This window comes from Pagrus pagrus, assembly GCF_965226575.1.
Source record: "Pagrus pagrus genome assembly, chromosome: 14".
Lineage (NCBI taxonomy): Eukaryota > Metazoa > Chordata > Actinopteri > Spariformes > Sparidae > Pagrus > Pagrus pagrus.
This window is the reverse complement of record NC_140198.1, coordinates 12,802,613-12,818,541: the sequence shown is the minus strand read 5'-3', so window position 1 is coordinate 12,818,541 and position 15,929 is coordinate 12,802,613. Positions and strand designations below refer to the sequence as shown.

General features: G+C 38.9%; 1 protein-coding gene across 1 annotated transcript; it reads left to right on the top strand.

Moving 5' to 3' along the window:
• The first annotated feature begins 724 nt into the window (after nt 1-724).
• Nucleotides 725-7,434, top strand: LOC311269047 (uncharacterized protein). The gene is made up of 3 exons (XM_084373026.1): nt 725-1,659; nt 2,944-2,953; nt 5,515-7,434. The coding sequence occupies exons 1-3, from the start codon at nt 994-996 to the stop codon at nt 6,201-6,203; spliced, it is 1,365 nt and encodes a 454-aa protein (XP_084229152.1). The 5' UTR covers nt 725-993; the 3' UTR covers nt 6,204-7,434.
• Nucleotides 7,435-15,929: the final 8,495 nt, after the last annotated feature.

Here is a 15,929-nt window from a genome sequence, read left to right as displayed (position 1 = left end):
ACGGCTGAAAAAAGTGGAGAGCAGTTGGTCCAAAGAGGCCATAGACAGGCCACATATCTGTAAAAAAAAAAAAAAAAAAGATTCCCAGCCTTTCTCGTTTTTCATTAACCTGAATTTTATGACTGTGAGTGAGCCAGCCAAGATGGTACAAGTTTCGTTTATAAAATCTGTCATGTTGTAGTCGAGACTAGAAAAACAACAAAAACAAAACTAAAAGGTATGACAACAGAAAACAGATAGAAGAAGCCTGCACGGATTTAATACATACTCATGTTCCCCTTTTGTCTTCTCCCTCTCTCTCAAACACAACCCCACTCTATGCAAACATACACACTGGATACATGTACACACATACACATCTATTAGAATACATGTCTGTGTATCCGTTACAGTCTCCTGTGGTCACCTATCAACCACATAACAGGCTCTTCCTTGGCCATTCATTACCTACTGACAGCAATAAAGCAAACACACCCAGCGCTACCATGGGCAAAAGGTTAAACCATAAAAATACCCTTCATTTGAAAAAGCACACATGCGAGCACCAACACACCCAGGTGGTAAATGAGGCCAATGCCCTGGGCTTATATGATTGGCTTGGCTGAGCGAGTGATGTCATCTCTTAGGAGGGCCTGACCACTTGGCAATAAAATAATACACATATAAGGGTCATCGACTCCTTACTGGCAGTAGGAGAACACGGGAAGCAGCATCGGAGCAGGCACGCACACGACGCCAAGAGTTTGTGGAGGAAGAACGCTTTGAAAAATCTACACCTCTCGATCCAGCAGCAGGTGTAGCGACAGCTTGAGGAGGAGGCTCACCTGGTGGAAAGAAGGGGCTGTCGAAGAGGAGCAAATATCAAGAAGGCTATCAGATATTTGCTGGAAAGGAGGAAAAGGAAGAAAGGAAATTCAATAAAGAGGGACCAAGAGGACAAATAAAGAAACTTAACTTACTTATCATAAGCGGGGACCCCTGTCTGGGTGCACGATGGCGTCTTTTGGACTTGAACTGACTGGCATTTCTCTGTCAGTGCTCGGCTGGGTGCTGAGCATCATCAGCTGCGCCTTGCCGATGTGGAGGGTGTCTGCCTTCATTGGCGCCAACATCGTCACAGCTCAGGTGTACTGGGAGGGCCTGTGGATGAACTGCGTATTCCAGAGCACAGGCCAGATGCAGTGTAAGGTCTACGACTCAATGCTGGCTTTACCTCAGGACCTGCAGGCCGCCAGGGCGCTCACCATGGTCGCCATTATCGTGGGGCTAGTGGCTCTTCTCATCTCTATGGTGGGGGCAAAGTGCACCAACTGCATCGATGATGATGGGGTTAAAGCCAGGGTGATGGCCTCCTCAGGCGGGGCGTTCATCACAGCAGCTCTGGCCGAGCTGGTGCCTGTTTCCTGGTCCGCACACACCATCATAGTTGAGTTTTACAGTCCGATTGTCCCCACTGGTCAGAAGATGGAGATCGGGGCGGCGTTGTATTTGGGCTGGGCTGCCGCCGCCTTGCTGCTGGCCGGGGGGTCCATCCTCTGCTGCAGTTGCCCTCCACAGGAAGAAAAACCAACGAGGTACAGCCTGCACCCCCAGAGTCGTATAGCGTACTCCGCCGCACCGAGGTCAATCGCTCAAAGCTCCTACAACAGGAGGGACTATGTGTGAGAGAACAACAGAGGGATCAAGAAGATTACTATAATATTTTTACATTTGCAACATGTAAAGAAATGTAGCTAAGTAATAATATCACTGGTTTAACTGGAACCAGTTGTTCACTAGAAAATGGTAAAAGAGCCAAACCAGGTGTTTGATTGGTGTGCGGATAGTAAGGACCATAATTATGTGTAAATATGAAGTTTTTTAAATACTTTTGAAAAGAAATAGCTCTTTACAGATGTTCAGTGGACCTGTTTACATTACCACTGGTCCAACGGAAGCAGCTGATAAGATCCGATTCAAGGTGTGACGAAATACAGCAGGTGAATTTGGTCTATGCAGTCAGTTCAGTCAGGATATATTTATTATTTGTGCTCATAACATTTACATTGTGAATGTTCCTTATTGTGCTGATGAGCGTGTACATATCAGGTATCGTAAACTTTTGTGAATGTACTGAGTTTTAAATGGCTTGTTTTTCTGGGCTGATAATATTTTTCTTGCTAATATTACAAAACACAGACACACACTGAGTCATAGAAACATTGTACAGCCGAGCAAAATGGAGCTCACTTTGGGCCCCAAAGCAAGGCCAACATGGCGGAGTGGGCTGTAAGAAGAATAAGGGAAGTACATAGTTTATGTGGTATATCTAGCGTGTTTAAGCTTTTCATCTCTATCACATGTCACTTCATTGTGTTTGGACATGTTCTACAAAGGTTTATGGTTTTATATAACCTGTCTTTTGTTGTATTATCATTGAACTTGTTGTGTGCGGTGGGCTTTATGAATGCAAATGTTTTGTTTTAAGATGTACTGAAATTATTGAAATATTATAAATAACAATACATAATGAATTAATAAAGATTTTCACTGTGAAACATTATGTGGCCGTGATTCAACCTGATTAGACTCAAAAGCGATTAAGTACTTGGCATGGGAGAAAAGGCTCAAAAGCTTAATAGAGGTAAGGGTTTTGATTCTGCATAGATGATGATGATCAATAAGTATAAGACAACATGAGTACAGTGTTCAGAAATGTAATTATATAATCTGTATGTTGTTATTTATTTGTTATAGCATGAGAAAAGATACTTTTATTGTTGAGTTAGTGACATCTTCCCTGAATATGTCAGAGCAGCATGGTCTTTCTTTCAGATTCTGTTGTGCAGATATCTGATAGGAAGAGAAGTCCCTTCTGTTTGGCATATGACTCAGTGCCTGAACCACAGATACCAACGTTTTTCCTGTTTTGAATACCCAAATTATCCTTCTGTGGTCCAGCAGGTGTGCTCAGGTAAAGCAGAGACGCCCACTAAATCTACACCAAAAACATCACTGAATATGACCTACTTCTGAACAAAACTCTGTCAACATCGTCAAACTCTGAGACAATTCTCCATTTCAAGTTTTTAAAGGTGAAAGAGGTATTTTTTACCCCAAAAATGAAAATTCAGTCATTATCTGCTCACCTCATGCTGTTGGAAAGCGTCGGTACACCCCGTCTGAAGTGGGTGCACAGGCTCAACAAAAGTCAAAAGTCCTGTATCTAAAGATTAACTCAACTGAAATACAAAAGTGTTAGCAGCAAAATATACTTAAAGTACTAAATGTATAAGAAATCATTATGCAAAATGACTCATTTCAAAACAATGTATATTATATTGTTACTTTAAAATGATTGATGCATCAATGTGTAATCGATTGAGACTTAGCTCATCTAGTTTTTTGTTGACAACAGATGCAAATTAGCTGCTGGCTAACTCTGGTGCAATTACTTTTAATTGTGACCTGCCCCTGCAAAAATAAACTACAAAATGAAAAATGTAATTATAATAATATTAATAATAATACACTTTATCTAGTGCTTTTTATGGTACATACATTTAACAGAGAAACAACACATTAAAACATTTAGGAGAAAAAAACGTCATCAGAGATTTAAAGCACCTCTGACTGCAACATGTACTTAGTTACTTCCCAGCACTGGTGATACTACAGTTTAAACTCATATGATCTGCTAATGTGTCTGTACTTGTTTTGGTAACACAAGCAGCAGGTGAACACAGGCGCACTGATACAGGTAGCCTACAGGTTGTGGCTGTTATCTCACCTGTGATGCATCAGCTGAACGTTGTTACATAAACACGAGAGACTGACTGATGGATGAAACGGCAAACAGCCTCCCTGTTGTTCAGCCCTCAGGTTTGTTTGTGTGTTGTTGTTTTAGGCTCCGCATTCATGTCATGAAGACATTAGGACATTTTTTTGTAAGATGTGCTTGTTATTCGAACCTGTAAGTGATGAGCAGTCTTTCAGTTTGGAGATGAGTTTAAGAAATCTTCCAAGAAGAGAAAAAGTTGCCCTGTTTTGTAGTTTTTAAAAGATTACAAAATTACATAACAGGCAGTTAGTTCTATTCTGCAGTTATTTCAAGACATGAATAAATAAATAAATGAATATATTTTGTTAATGTATTTATTTATGTATTTATATACTTTACAGTAATGTGTTTATTTATTTCCGTATTTCTGTTATTCAGTTATTTATGTATTACATTTTTCTAATTGAATAGTTAAAATTCAATTAATAAAGCAAATAAACATAAATAAATTCTAGAGAATAAAGTTAATGTTAATAAATAAATAGATAAATAAATGAATAAACATGGAATTCATATTTACTTTGGTTTATAATATGGACGTTTTGGTGAAGAAATGAAATGTTGAAAATTATTAGAAAATGAAACACCTTTCATTTAAGGAATCACCTGACAAATGTGGCAATTAGCTGACTTTTTTAATCAAAATTTAACCAATTTGCAGTAAATTATTCCCCTTAAAGTCTCAATTTTCTAATTTCTTAGACTTTTTTACTAGATGTTGTGCTTTATCTTACTATTTTTCCTGAAGAAAAACAGATACAAACTCAGTATACTGAGCCTCATGTGTGTCCCTGGGAATGTTTTGGTCAGAGTAAAGAGTTAAACCGATACTGAGAACATCACGCTGTCTGTATGCTAAAGGTGTCTGAGAATTGACCTATTATGTTTTCTCCCTGCTCATATTTACTCTGGGTGCAGTTATTCCGGTTTCCATCCGAGCTTTGGGATTGTTTCCTTGACACTGAACGCTGACTGTTTGAGAAACTCACACGACTGGAACCAGGAAGTGACATGAGACCAACAGTATCAGAGGGACGATCCACTCATAGCCTGAGTGTGTGTTTGCACCAGTGTGTGTGTGTGTGTGTTTGTGTTTCGGTGCGTACACACAACAAGATCTCTAAGTAGCCACAGGCAGGAGCTGCTACTCTGTTCTTCACTACTGCATGTGTGTGAGTCAGCATTTATGTTTGAGGAACTACTTGGAGAAGTTCTGTTTATTTAAAACAGAACTTCTCTCTCCAATAAAAGAACCAGAAGTCATTTAAGGTCTTGTTTGATCACGACTTGTATTTACTCATCTTATTCAAATCAACCACATCAGGAAAAATCAGCCTTTTTGAAGTGTTGATTTTTCTTGGTAGTCAAGAGGCCACCATCTTACCAGCAACCAACCCCCACCAACCACACACAAACACACACTCAGACACACCCTACCTCCATCACACCCGCCCTGCCTCCAGCTCCCCTCCTCCACTGTATGTGCACAGGTGGTGCTTTTTTTGTATTTGTGAAGACAGCCTGTTCCTGACATCATCACCAGGGGACTCCTCCTTCGCTTCCCTGAGGTATAAAGGATCTCTTGTTTCCGTAGCAGCATCTCACAGCGACATCACACCCTCCTGCAGGTGCTCACACTTTTCAAAGGACACCTGAACAATACAGGAGGAGACTCTTTTCTGCCGTCTGACAAGGTTTTCTTTGTTGGGCCTTCAAGGTTTGTTCTGCCATCATGTCGATGGGCATGGAGATTGTGGGCATCGCCCTTGGAGTCATTGGATTTATCATTGCCATCGTGACATGTGCCCTGCCGATGTGGAGGGTGACGGCCTTCGTCGGGGCCAACATCATCACAGCTCAGACCATTCAGGAGGGTTTGTGGATGAACTGTGTGACCCAGAGCACGGGCCAGATGCAGTGCAAAGTCTACGACTCAATGCTGGCGTTGACACCAGACCTTCAGGCCTCCAGAGCCATGATGGTCATCGCCATCATACTCGGGGTGCTGGGCGTACTGATCTCCATCGTCGGCGCCAAGTGCACCAACTGCATCGAAGACGAGCCGTCCAAGGCCAAAGTGATGATCATCGCTGGAATCTTCTTCATCCTCGGAGGCCTTTTGGTGCTCATCCCCGTCTCATGGACGGCCAGCGTCATCATCCGCAATTTCTACAGCCCCATCCTGACCAACCCGCAGCGGAGGGAGCTGGGGGCGTCCCTCTACATCGGCTGGGGAGCGGCCGCCTTGCTCCTGATTGGTGGGGCCATGCTGTGCAGCAGCTGCCCGCCAAAAGAGAAGAAGTACAAGCCACCTCGGATGGCCTACTCCGCCCCACGCAGCACCAGCGCAGGTGGAGGGTACGACAGGAAGGACTATGTTTGATTGGATATAATGAAAATGTTTGTTGCATATGAGTGTTTTTGTGTGTCTGTGTTGTTTTTGTTGTCTGAAACCACAGGGTAAACCCCACGAAAGGACTCCGAGATGAAGACGAGTGTACAAATATTGATGTTTCTGCTTTGCTTTGCCTAAGATGGTCATACACATCATTTGCTTTGCTATAATCTGCAGTGTGTCTTGTTTAGAGGTTCTCACGTTCAGTAGATGACCAGCATGTTTTCCAGTGACTTTATTCTTTTGAAATGTCTGAGTACACGTTGTATGTATACTAAAACCTCTGTGGCATTATGTGAATTGAAAACACCTGCTTCTTGTGTGTGTGTGTGTGTGTGTGTGTGTGTGTGTCTATCATTAGCTGTTGGCTGGCTGGTGTTGGGTTACAACGAGACTCTCAGTTAAAATGTGGTGTGTCATTCAGCTGACAAGGACAAGGAAGAGCCAGCTCTCGTTTTACATGGATTTGGTTGTGTGATTGTCCATTGTGTGTGTGTGTGTGTGTGTGTGTGTGTGTGTGTGTGTGTGTGTGTGTGTGTGTGTGTGTGTGTTTTGCATGTAATATTTGCTTAGGAGAGTTTCTGCTGAGACTGAAACTGAAGATGGATCCATGATATGGCCCCGGGTAACAGCTTTATCTTCAGCCTCACAGTTTCACTGTTTGGGGACGAGACTGTTTCAGTCTATATATGAGATTTCTTTTTTTATATTTCTGTAATAAAAATGTATTTGTAATGTATTTTGACACCACATATTGGTGTGTCTGTTTTTCAAATGTGTATTGTGTGTTAGTTTCAAACATTTTAGCATATTTTCCATCTGAGGCAACATCCTGTACAGTCCTCTTATTGTCAGACAAAGAGCCGAAGAACCTCTTTAGCATGTGTGTGTGCATGTGTGTGTGTGTGTGTGTGTGTGTGTGTGTGTGTGTGTGTGTGTGTGTGTGTGTGTGTGTGTGAGAGAGACCCTGAGGGAACATGACTACAACTGTTGTAGGATGTTTGTTTCCAGATCATCAGGATGTGTTTTGTGTGTAGAAATCAAACATTTCACTTATTCATCTCCGTCTCTTTCAAATAAGATTTTGTAACACAATCTGTCACTTTGGTGTTGTTCAAAAAATGTTAAAAGAGCTGATTTATAAAATAAAATGCTTTGTTAAATGTTTTATAGTAGTGCTTGTATGTTAAAGATTTAAATAAAAGTCCATTTAAAGGAATGATGAGCGGTTTCTTCTTCTTCTTTGCTCAACAAGTGCTAAAACATACAAGAGGAACATCAAAAAGCCTGAGCTAAATCAAACATTTTATAAAGCTGACAGTTGGGCTGGGCCTTGGGAGTTGGGTTTCTTTGTTTAGCCAGAGGTACAACTGAGTTACATTCATCTATCAGTTGAGCCGGAGCTAAATAATGCTTCAGTGCACAGTTTGCTGTATTAAACTGAAACATACCTCTCAGAGACGAAAAAACAGATGAAATGAAGGAGAGAACATGTACACACATAACATTGTTACTGCAGCTCCAGTGACACGTCAGGAGGAAGTGAAAACAAAAGGAGAAAAAGAAGCTGAAGCAGAAGACTGAAAAAACAAGAAATACAGACACATTCAGTTAGAAAATCAGTCCACGCTGTACAGTACATTTTAAAAGTTGACTTTACCTTATTTTGATTTTAAGTAAAGTAAAGTAGACTATTACATTAATGTTGTACTAATAACTTTTAACAACTTATATTATTAGTCTACTTTACTTAAATTGATTGAAGAAGTAATCGGTTTCCCTTGATTTCTTTAAGTAAAGTCACTTGTCTGCATTGGATTATGGGTATATTATTTATACACATGCTCCACCAGCTACACTTCAGTTACTAGATGCTTTATTAAAGGGCTGCCAAAAGTTGGCTCACCATGAGGTTTGATTTGGTCCAACGAAAATAAAGTAACATTTTGCTGTTTTAATGTCTGTAAGATAAAATATAAAGTATTTCTGAATAGCATTTTCTTCTGTAATCTGAGCACGGTGAGCAGAGGGACACTTTGTGCAGAAGTCAGCAAATTCAAGGAACTTGGGATCCAAGTAACACAGAAGCCCTGGAGATGCAAGTGAAAAGAGGGAAGCTAAAAAGATAATCCTGGAAAAACAAAATAAATACATTTCCTCTTCTTAAGTCAAAAACACAGAACTGAAAACAACATCAGCACAATTCATTTTCTCTCACTTCCTCATCTGAGCTACCATTTTACATTTAACAATACAATAAAAGAAAATAAGTGTTTTTTCTTAGTCCGCTGTTCCCCATTAACAATCAGTTTTGGCCCTCCAAGGGAAGAAAATCCGACACCGCCGCCTCATATCAGAAAGCAGCTCTTTGAGATCAACAACAGGAAGGACCTCAGGTCTACTGACCCTCCTGACCTCTCTGTCAGTTCGAAGAGACTCAAACTAAAGCCGACTGTTTATATCCTGCGTGTGTTCTGCAGTGTCAGAAAACTCACTGCTACTTCTACTGCTGCTGCTTTACGTTTCGGAAGGTCTCCCAATTCAAAAGAGAAACAAACTGCAGCGTAATTTGAAGGTGGATCAACTCATTTATTAAGCTGATATTAAAAGTTTATTTGTGATTGACTATTGATTGATTGATTTTTGCCTTTTTTTGTCCTTATCTTAAATTTTACATAATCGCAGGTTTCTTTGTTTAATGTTTGTCTACTGAAAGCAGTAGACTCGGGGTCACCACCACATGATTCATAACACAAGCTAGTACGTTGACAGCCATAATAAGAACTAACGGCCTCCAGTCGATCAGATGTGAGTCACGTTGTCAACACATAATTGTTAATTGTCCTGTAAATAAAGGTCAGTCTGCCATTTCAGTGTTTGTCTTCAAAAGATTTGCATCTCAATTCCTTACATTTGTGTTCTTTGTGTTTATCTCACGCTAATCACAGTTCGTCCAAAATACTTATTGGCTCTTTAAACAAAGAGCTGAGCTGTCCTTTTTTCCAGAGCAGCTTGTTGAACTGCTGAAGAGCGAGTTTGATTTAAGTGTACCTCTTTAAATTGACATTACTAATAAATAGATATTGAGAATAATCAAAACTCAGAACTAAAATATAATTTTTTGACGCGTGTGCTCAGATGGGACTGAGCAAATCAATATTTTCATTGTTAATGCAGAGTCAGGAATTGTGAGAGTGTCACCTGAGGGGTTTGAACCACTGAGTCGAAACAATTTACAGCCTTATCTGTAGAAAATGCAACCAAAGGTACTTTATCAGCCTTGAAACGGCCCTGCTACACTCACTTCTTCACAGAACAGCATGTTTTACCAGTCAGTGTCTCACACACACACACACACACACACACACATCTTGCCATAGCCCTGTAATCTCAGAGGACCATGATCAAGGTTGGTCAGTCAGTGGAATTTGACCAATTCAGTAGAAAATTGTCTGCAATAAATACGCTAAAGTGTGACAGTCATTACTTCAAGAACACAGTGCACCAGTTGTGAATAAATCGTCAGTTCAGTTGTGGAGTTATCTATTAAAGCGAGCATAGCAAGCCAGTATGTATCATTTTGTTATTGTCATCTTTTCTATACAAAACACTGGATATTGTTGATTGCTGAAAAAGTCCACCCTGAAAGCTGAATGAATTTTATCTATGTAGACAAAATAAAGAAACAAAGGTTTGCTGATGCCATTGTGCTCACCGTTATTCCACTAAAATTTAACTTGGACCTTGCTTTGTTTGTTGCTTCCCCTATCATTGTCAGTGATTGATAAAACATGTATGCCAGAACAAGTTTGACACAAAACATTAACACTGGGAGAACTGCATCAGAGAAGTTATGTGTACAAATTTCTTTTTCTGCAGTCTAAAACACAACAAAGTCACAAATCATGGTATAGATGTGCCTGAAACCAGGCGATCAACAGATTACTATCTGAGATCAGTTTTATTAAGTTCATCACAATTATTGTTTTGTTTTGTTTTGTTTTGTTTTGTTTTGTTTTGTTTTGCTTTGTTTTGTTTTGTTTTGGGTTGTGTTTTATCAGGGATGTGGGAGGTCACAGTTGGGGGTGCTGAGGAGTCAATGTATATAATGACGTCATGGTAAATGGTGCACAACATGTCTTCTCTATTAATTTGAATGACCAGAATAACTTATATTTAACGGTTATTAACAACAATTTCCAACAATTTGAAAACATTTTGCACGGCAGTAGATAACAATCTTAAACACAGAGATACTACAGCAAAGAAATAAAAGAGCAATAGAAATTCCCCAGACTCCATTGTAAAGTTTTTGATGTAGGAGAAACTTTATAAACGTTGTGAAATGCTGTCTCTAACAGATTCTTAACTATTTGGGCTTTCGTATTAATTTGGCATAAATCATACGCTGCACTCACTAGTTCCTGCCTCCATGTGTGCAGTAATACCACTGCATTGGAGCATCTCTATGTAAAGGTGAAACAATGTGCTGCTGATATCGATTACTATGAAGTTAGCAAAGAGAGAACTAGAGTAGAGTCAAAACAGCGTTAGGACAGGCAGTACAGAGAAGTCCACAAATGTCACTGACTGCACATTTGAATGTCAGCTTCTCTTTCCTGCACAAACACGTGAAGTTGACAGGTAGCACAAACAAAATGATGACCGCACAGCAAAGTCCACCAGGTCCCTGATAGAGACGCTAGAAAGTATTAGCTCAGGTTATCACAGATTTTTTAACCTCACTGACTGATGGGCTGTAAAGTTGTGTAAAGCAGATAAACTATCTGTTGCAAACACATCAGCAGGCGTGTGTCAATAAATATGATATATTTTAGACGCATTCTTATCACTATTTTGTGTATGCATTTAGATATATATATAAATTTGCTTTAAAGGAGCACTGTTTCCAAAACAACTTAATATATTTCATATATTCAGTTGTGTATACATTATCCCAAATGTTTCCAACAAAGCCATCATTTTATTCAAGGGTAATTTATCGAGTGAGGAAAGAGGATGGCGAACTACTCAGCTAGCTATCGCTCACTCACTTGAAAACTTCCATTATCCGATGCTACTTCCCAACGTCAAACTCCATCTTTTGTTATTGTTTTGATTGAAAGACCCCTGACAACATAAAATCACATACTGTGTGTTCACTTTGGTAATTTGGCAGCATGTTGGTTCATGCTGTGATCTATCAGAGTCAAGCTGTCAGCAATTCCATGAAAAACCTTGAAGCACTCAATAAATATCAGATACATCCCAGCACCAGAGCCAAAAACATGAGCATGACCCGAGATTCTACATAACAAATCTTCTAGAGTAAAAAAGAAAAGGGCACCATAAGAATTTTTGACCTCTGTAGTTTTGTTTTGCTGGAGATATAGATAAACAAGACTGACACAGTTTTCTCTGAAAGGAGAACATTCCGATAATCCTGCAGCTCTTATCAGGGAGCTTTGTGCTGTGTTTTATGACTTAATGAGTCATCAAACCACTTAAATCTGCAAATACAGATAAATTGGAGCTGTTGCGAAAGACTAAAATAGCGACTAATTGGACGGAAATATTTTGGGATCGTCGATAAAAAATAAATACAGACTCTGTTTTGATACTAGCAGCAAATCCTGTCTGAGTAAGAGCTTTCCTGGAAAGGGTCTGACTTTTATTTATGCAAAATACAGCGAGTATTACTACAAAAAAAGGCAAAACATACAGAGAAAATTAACCGTTGATTGTGGAAAAGTTAGCGATTTCTTGAAACAGTAAGGCCAAAACTTATGTTGTGAGTGACATTATATATGAAGGGTAGGATAACAATATTCTGCACTAGAGTGCATCTCGGGTCACAGTTTCCTGTACGAGTCTGAGAGTGTAGTAACCCGGCCTGACACGAACTCGACAGGCGTTCTGTTCTTTTAGAGTAAATGTAAGCTGAAGCAGTCCAGCATTCATTTTTTTAAAATGATGTAAGATTCCATTTAAATATCTCAAGTAAGTAAAGACACATTAAAAAAAAGAAATGTACAATGTTAACTGTATAATATAGGGCGTTAGGTATATTTTTCCGATAAATACAAGCCTAATCAATTGCTTATGAATACCAAAATGTATATGTTTATAACCTTGAATATATACATAATTTTATACTTGGTATATACTTTATATTTAAAGTAGATTTATTGTTCATTGAACTTTAGTTGAACGTAAATGCTTTATAAACCATTTATGAAGCAACTATTTATTGTAAAGGTGCAATGTTTATACTTTGTAAATGTTAATAAAAATTATTTATTATTTTAATTAATTATTATTTTAACACACACCTCTAAACATTTTTTTTCCATTAATAAGGGCAGTTTGGAAACACACCGAATATTTCCAAAACTAATCTTTAAATACAAACATATCGATGGTTTATAAAGGTGACATAGACAGTGGTTACGTTTACATGCACACTATTATTTGAATTTGACAATATTCAGATTTTGATCCAGATTATGTAAACAGCATATTCTGTTTGGACACTTTATTCCAATGTAACATTTTCCAATTAGGACGGTGGATACGCCAGATTTTTTCTTGTTTAATGAGCATTCTTGACATGAATACAGCACATTCTAAATTTGCGCTTTAAGTGGGGTTTTTTGCGGCAGTTTGCGACTCACGTCCTGTCAACGATCAGCTCTGTGCATTGTAAAGAGGATCATTTGAAGAGCACAGTGTTGATAAGCTTTCAGAAGGGTGACAACGAAGGTACACGGGAGCAACATGACTGCAGTCTGAACAGGAAGCGCTTAAATAGGAGGCACGTCATGTTAATCGGAGTATGCATGGCTGCATGTAAACACGAACATCAGTGGAATATTGATTTTCATTTGTCACGTAAACAACTTAGTCTGAATATTGTATTTTTCGGAATAAGATCAAAAAACTGAATATTGATGTGCATGTAAACATAGCCACTGAAACTGTCACAGTGTGCCAGTAAAAGCAGAAGTGAAGTGGTTTCTCCTGAGCAGATGTTTGATTCATGTGACTGACACCATGAAAGATCCTTCTGCATACAATCTAAGGGACAGCTCTGGGTTGACACACTTACAATAAATGCTCCTGTTGATGAATCTTCATTTAGTCCCCTCCTACGGTCTTCACTTTCAAAGATCCTGAATGTTTGTCTGATGACACAGGTCAGTGGAGGGAACAATGTGTGACTTAATACATTACAGGGTACTGTCTACAAAAAACAAGACAGGGAATAACCAACCTGACGTGCTCGTTTTCATGTGACGACCAGCAGTGACAAATGTTTGCAGAGCTTTAACAAAGGTAAAAGTAGTCGTACCACAGTGTGGAAATACTACAAGTAAAAGTGCTGCGATCAAACTTTAAAGTCAGTAAAAGTATCAAAATATAAAAAAGTTAAAGGACTCATTATGCAGAATGGCCCGTTACAGAAAACTGAACATTATATTAGTGGACTATAGTTATTTACACAAATGTGTACATTAACAGTACATTACTTAACATTTCATGTTGAGGTGTGTGTCCCTTGAAGCTGGTACAGTGAAGTTAATTTTAACTACTTTATATATATATTATGCACATAACTTTATATACCTGATCTATCATAATAATCATCAAATGGTATAAGTGGAGTAAAGAGTACAATATTTGTCCGATTTGGCCGAATTGTAGTGGAGTACAAGTATAAAGCGGCAGAAAATGTAAAGTGCAAGTACTTAAGTACGTTACTTGAGTAAATGCATTCAGTTACTTTCAGTATTGGCAACAGCAGCCAATCTTTCACTGTAGGTAAACAACATCTTGTATGTGACAGTTTAGTGAATTATCTCTAGAGTTTCTTCAGCTGGAACACTTATGTTTATGCTTTTATGGTGTAGGTCAGTAGTTTCGGAAGTTTATAGGTCATTATATATTGCTTAAGTTTATGTGAGTCAAGCTCTGTTATTCAATGTGTGATAAGTTTGGATTGGTACTAAAATTCAATATTTGTTACCAGCTACCGTGGCTTTTTTTATTGGTAAGTTTGTATTATACTGACTTTCTACCAGCGCAGTTTCAAGACATTTTGTGAAATACTGACAAAATGTAATCAATAGGAAGTGTGTACGTTCGACGAATTGTCAATATCTGACATGATAGTCACAATTTTAACATGGAAAGAGCTTAACTGTCTGGACACACAGCTTCATTACACAGTAAAGATGTAAAATCAAATCATATACAATATCACTTGAAATGACTTCCTTGAAAAATGATTTGAAATACAGGCCGTAATTCAGATAATTTCACCACTTAAGAAAGTGACGATTGAAAAATAACTGTTGAAAAAAGATCAATTAGCATCAGAAACATTTTTGCTGGCAGTTTTTATTCTTAGTTTAAGGAAAACTGTAGTTGTAATACAGCATTTAACAGAATAAAAACGCACACTCATCCACAAATTCCCCTTTCTTCTCCTAGTTGGGTCTGTACCATCTCCTCCCCCAGGCCTCTGCCTCAGGCCATTGCTATGGTGACAGCTCATCGCGTGCTTTGTCCCAGCAGACACGTCTCCCATAGCAATGAATGTTTGAAGACACGGCAGAGGAGGCCAGGTTCTCCAAGCCCGCAGACTGATGGTTTGTATTTGTGTTCCTGTATATGACTGGAGACACAAACACAAGGATGGAAATCTCCAGCACTGATCACAAATCAAACCAGTGTGAGTGATGAACACAGGGAGAAGGGTGAAACTGGACAATATAAAGACATACCATGCTGAGCTCCTATATAAACTCAGCAGTGGCTAAAATTTGTTCGGTTATATTGAGATACATGTACAGGTGAGTACATCTGGCAAGTTTCACAAATAATTCAAAGTCATACAGCTGGACCTGCTAACTGTCATAATGAGGTGTTGAGACCAGGAACAGTAGAATAAATCACTGGAAATCCATGTGAACAAAAAATAAACATAAATAATTATCATTTGACATGATACTGACTCATGTCTCTTGTCAAAGAACAGTTCACAAGGCCTACTACAGTATTAAAACACGATGTTTTAGCTTTTCCTGAGGTGACAGAGCAGCCTGGTGTAAGAGACAAGATAGGACAATCAGTAAGAAAATCATTTTGTCAGGAGCTGTTGCCTACATTGTGACACTGTGGCACCACCTAGTGGCCCAACAGTGCAATGTGTATATTTTTACTTCTGGTTGCTACTTTTTAGTCCAATTCAAAGCGCATACACTTAAGACAGAAAAAGTATGCTTTAGACTGTAATCATGTTGAAGTGAACATTAAAAAAATAGACTTTATTGCACGTTGTCATGTGGAGTCAAGAAAAGTAAACACAAGTCTAGGGTCATTTTTTATTAACAATAAAGCAAAAAAGGGGGCTGTTAAGCCTCCAACATTTACAGAGACTTTACAGGGAGTTTTTTTTTTCCTGTTAATTTGGGGGCTTGATCTCAAAATGAACCTATCGATCTACATCGTCTCGCTCAACATACGTCACCACCACAACATGGCCGCCAACTCGGCACAGAAAAGCTATTAAAAAAGATGAAAGTCACAATAAATCTGTCCACATTGACAACTGCAGTTATGTGAAATGGTTGTTCGTCATTTTAGTGAGCAAACTAATATACAGGAGGAGCTCTACAATGTTTAAGTTACGGTTTTGGTGACCGTTCATGG

Bases quoted from the DNA above. Each gene is read 5' to 3' on its own strand.
- LOC311269047 (XM_084373026.1), top strand. From the start codon at position 994: ATGGCGTCTTTTGGACTTGAACTGACTGGCATTTCTCTGTCAGTGCTC.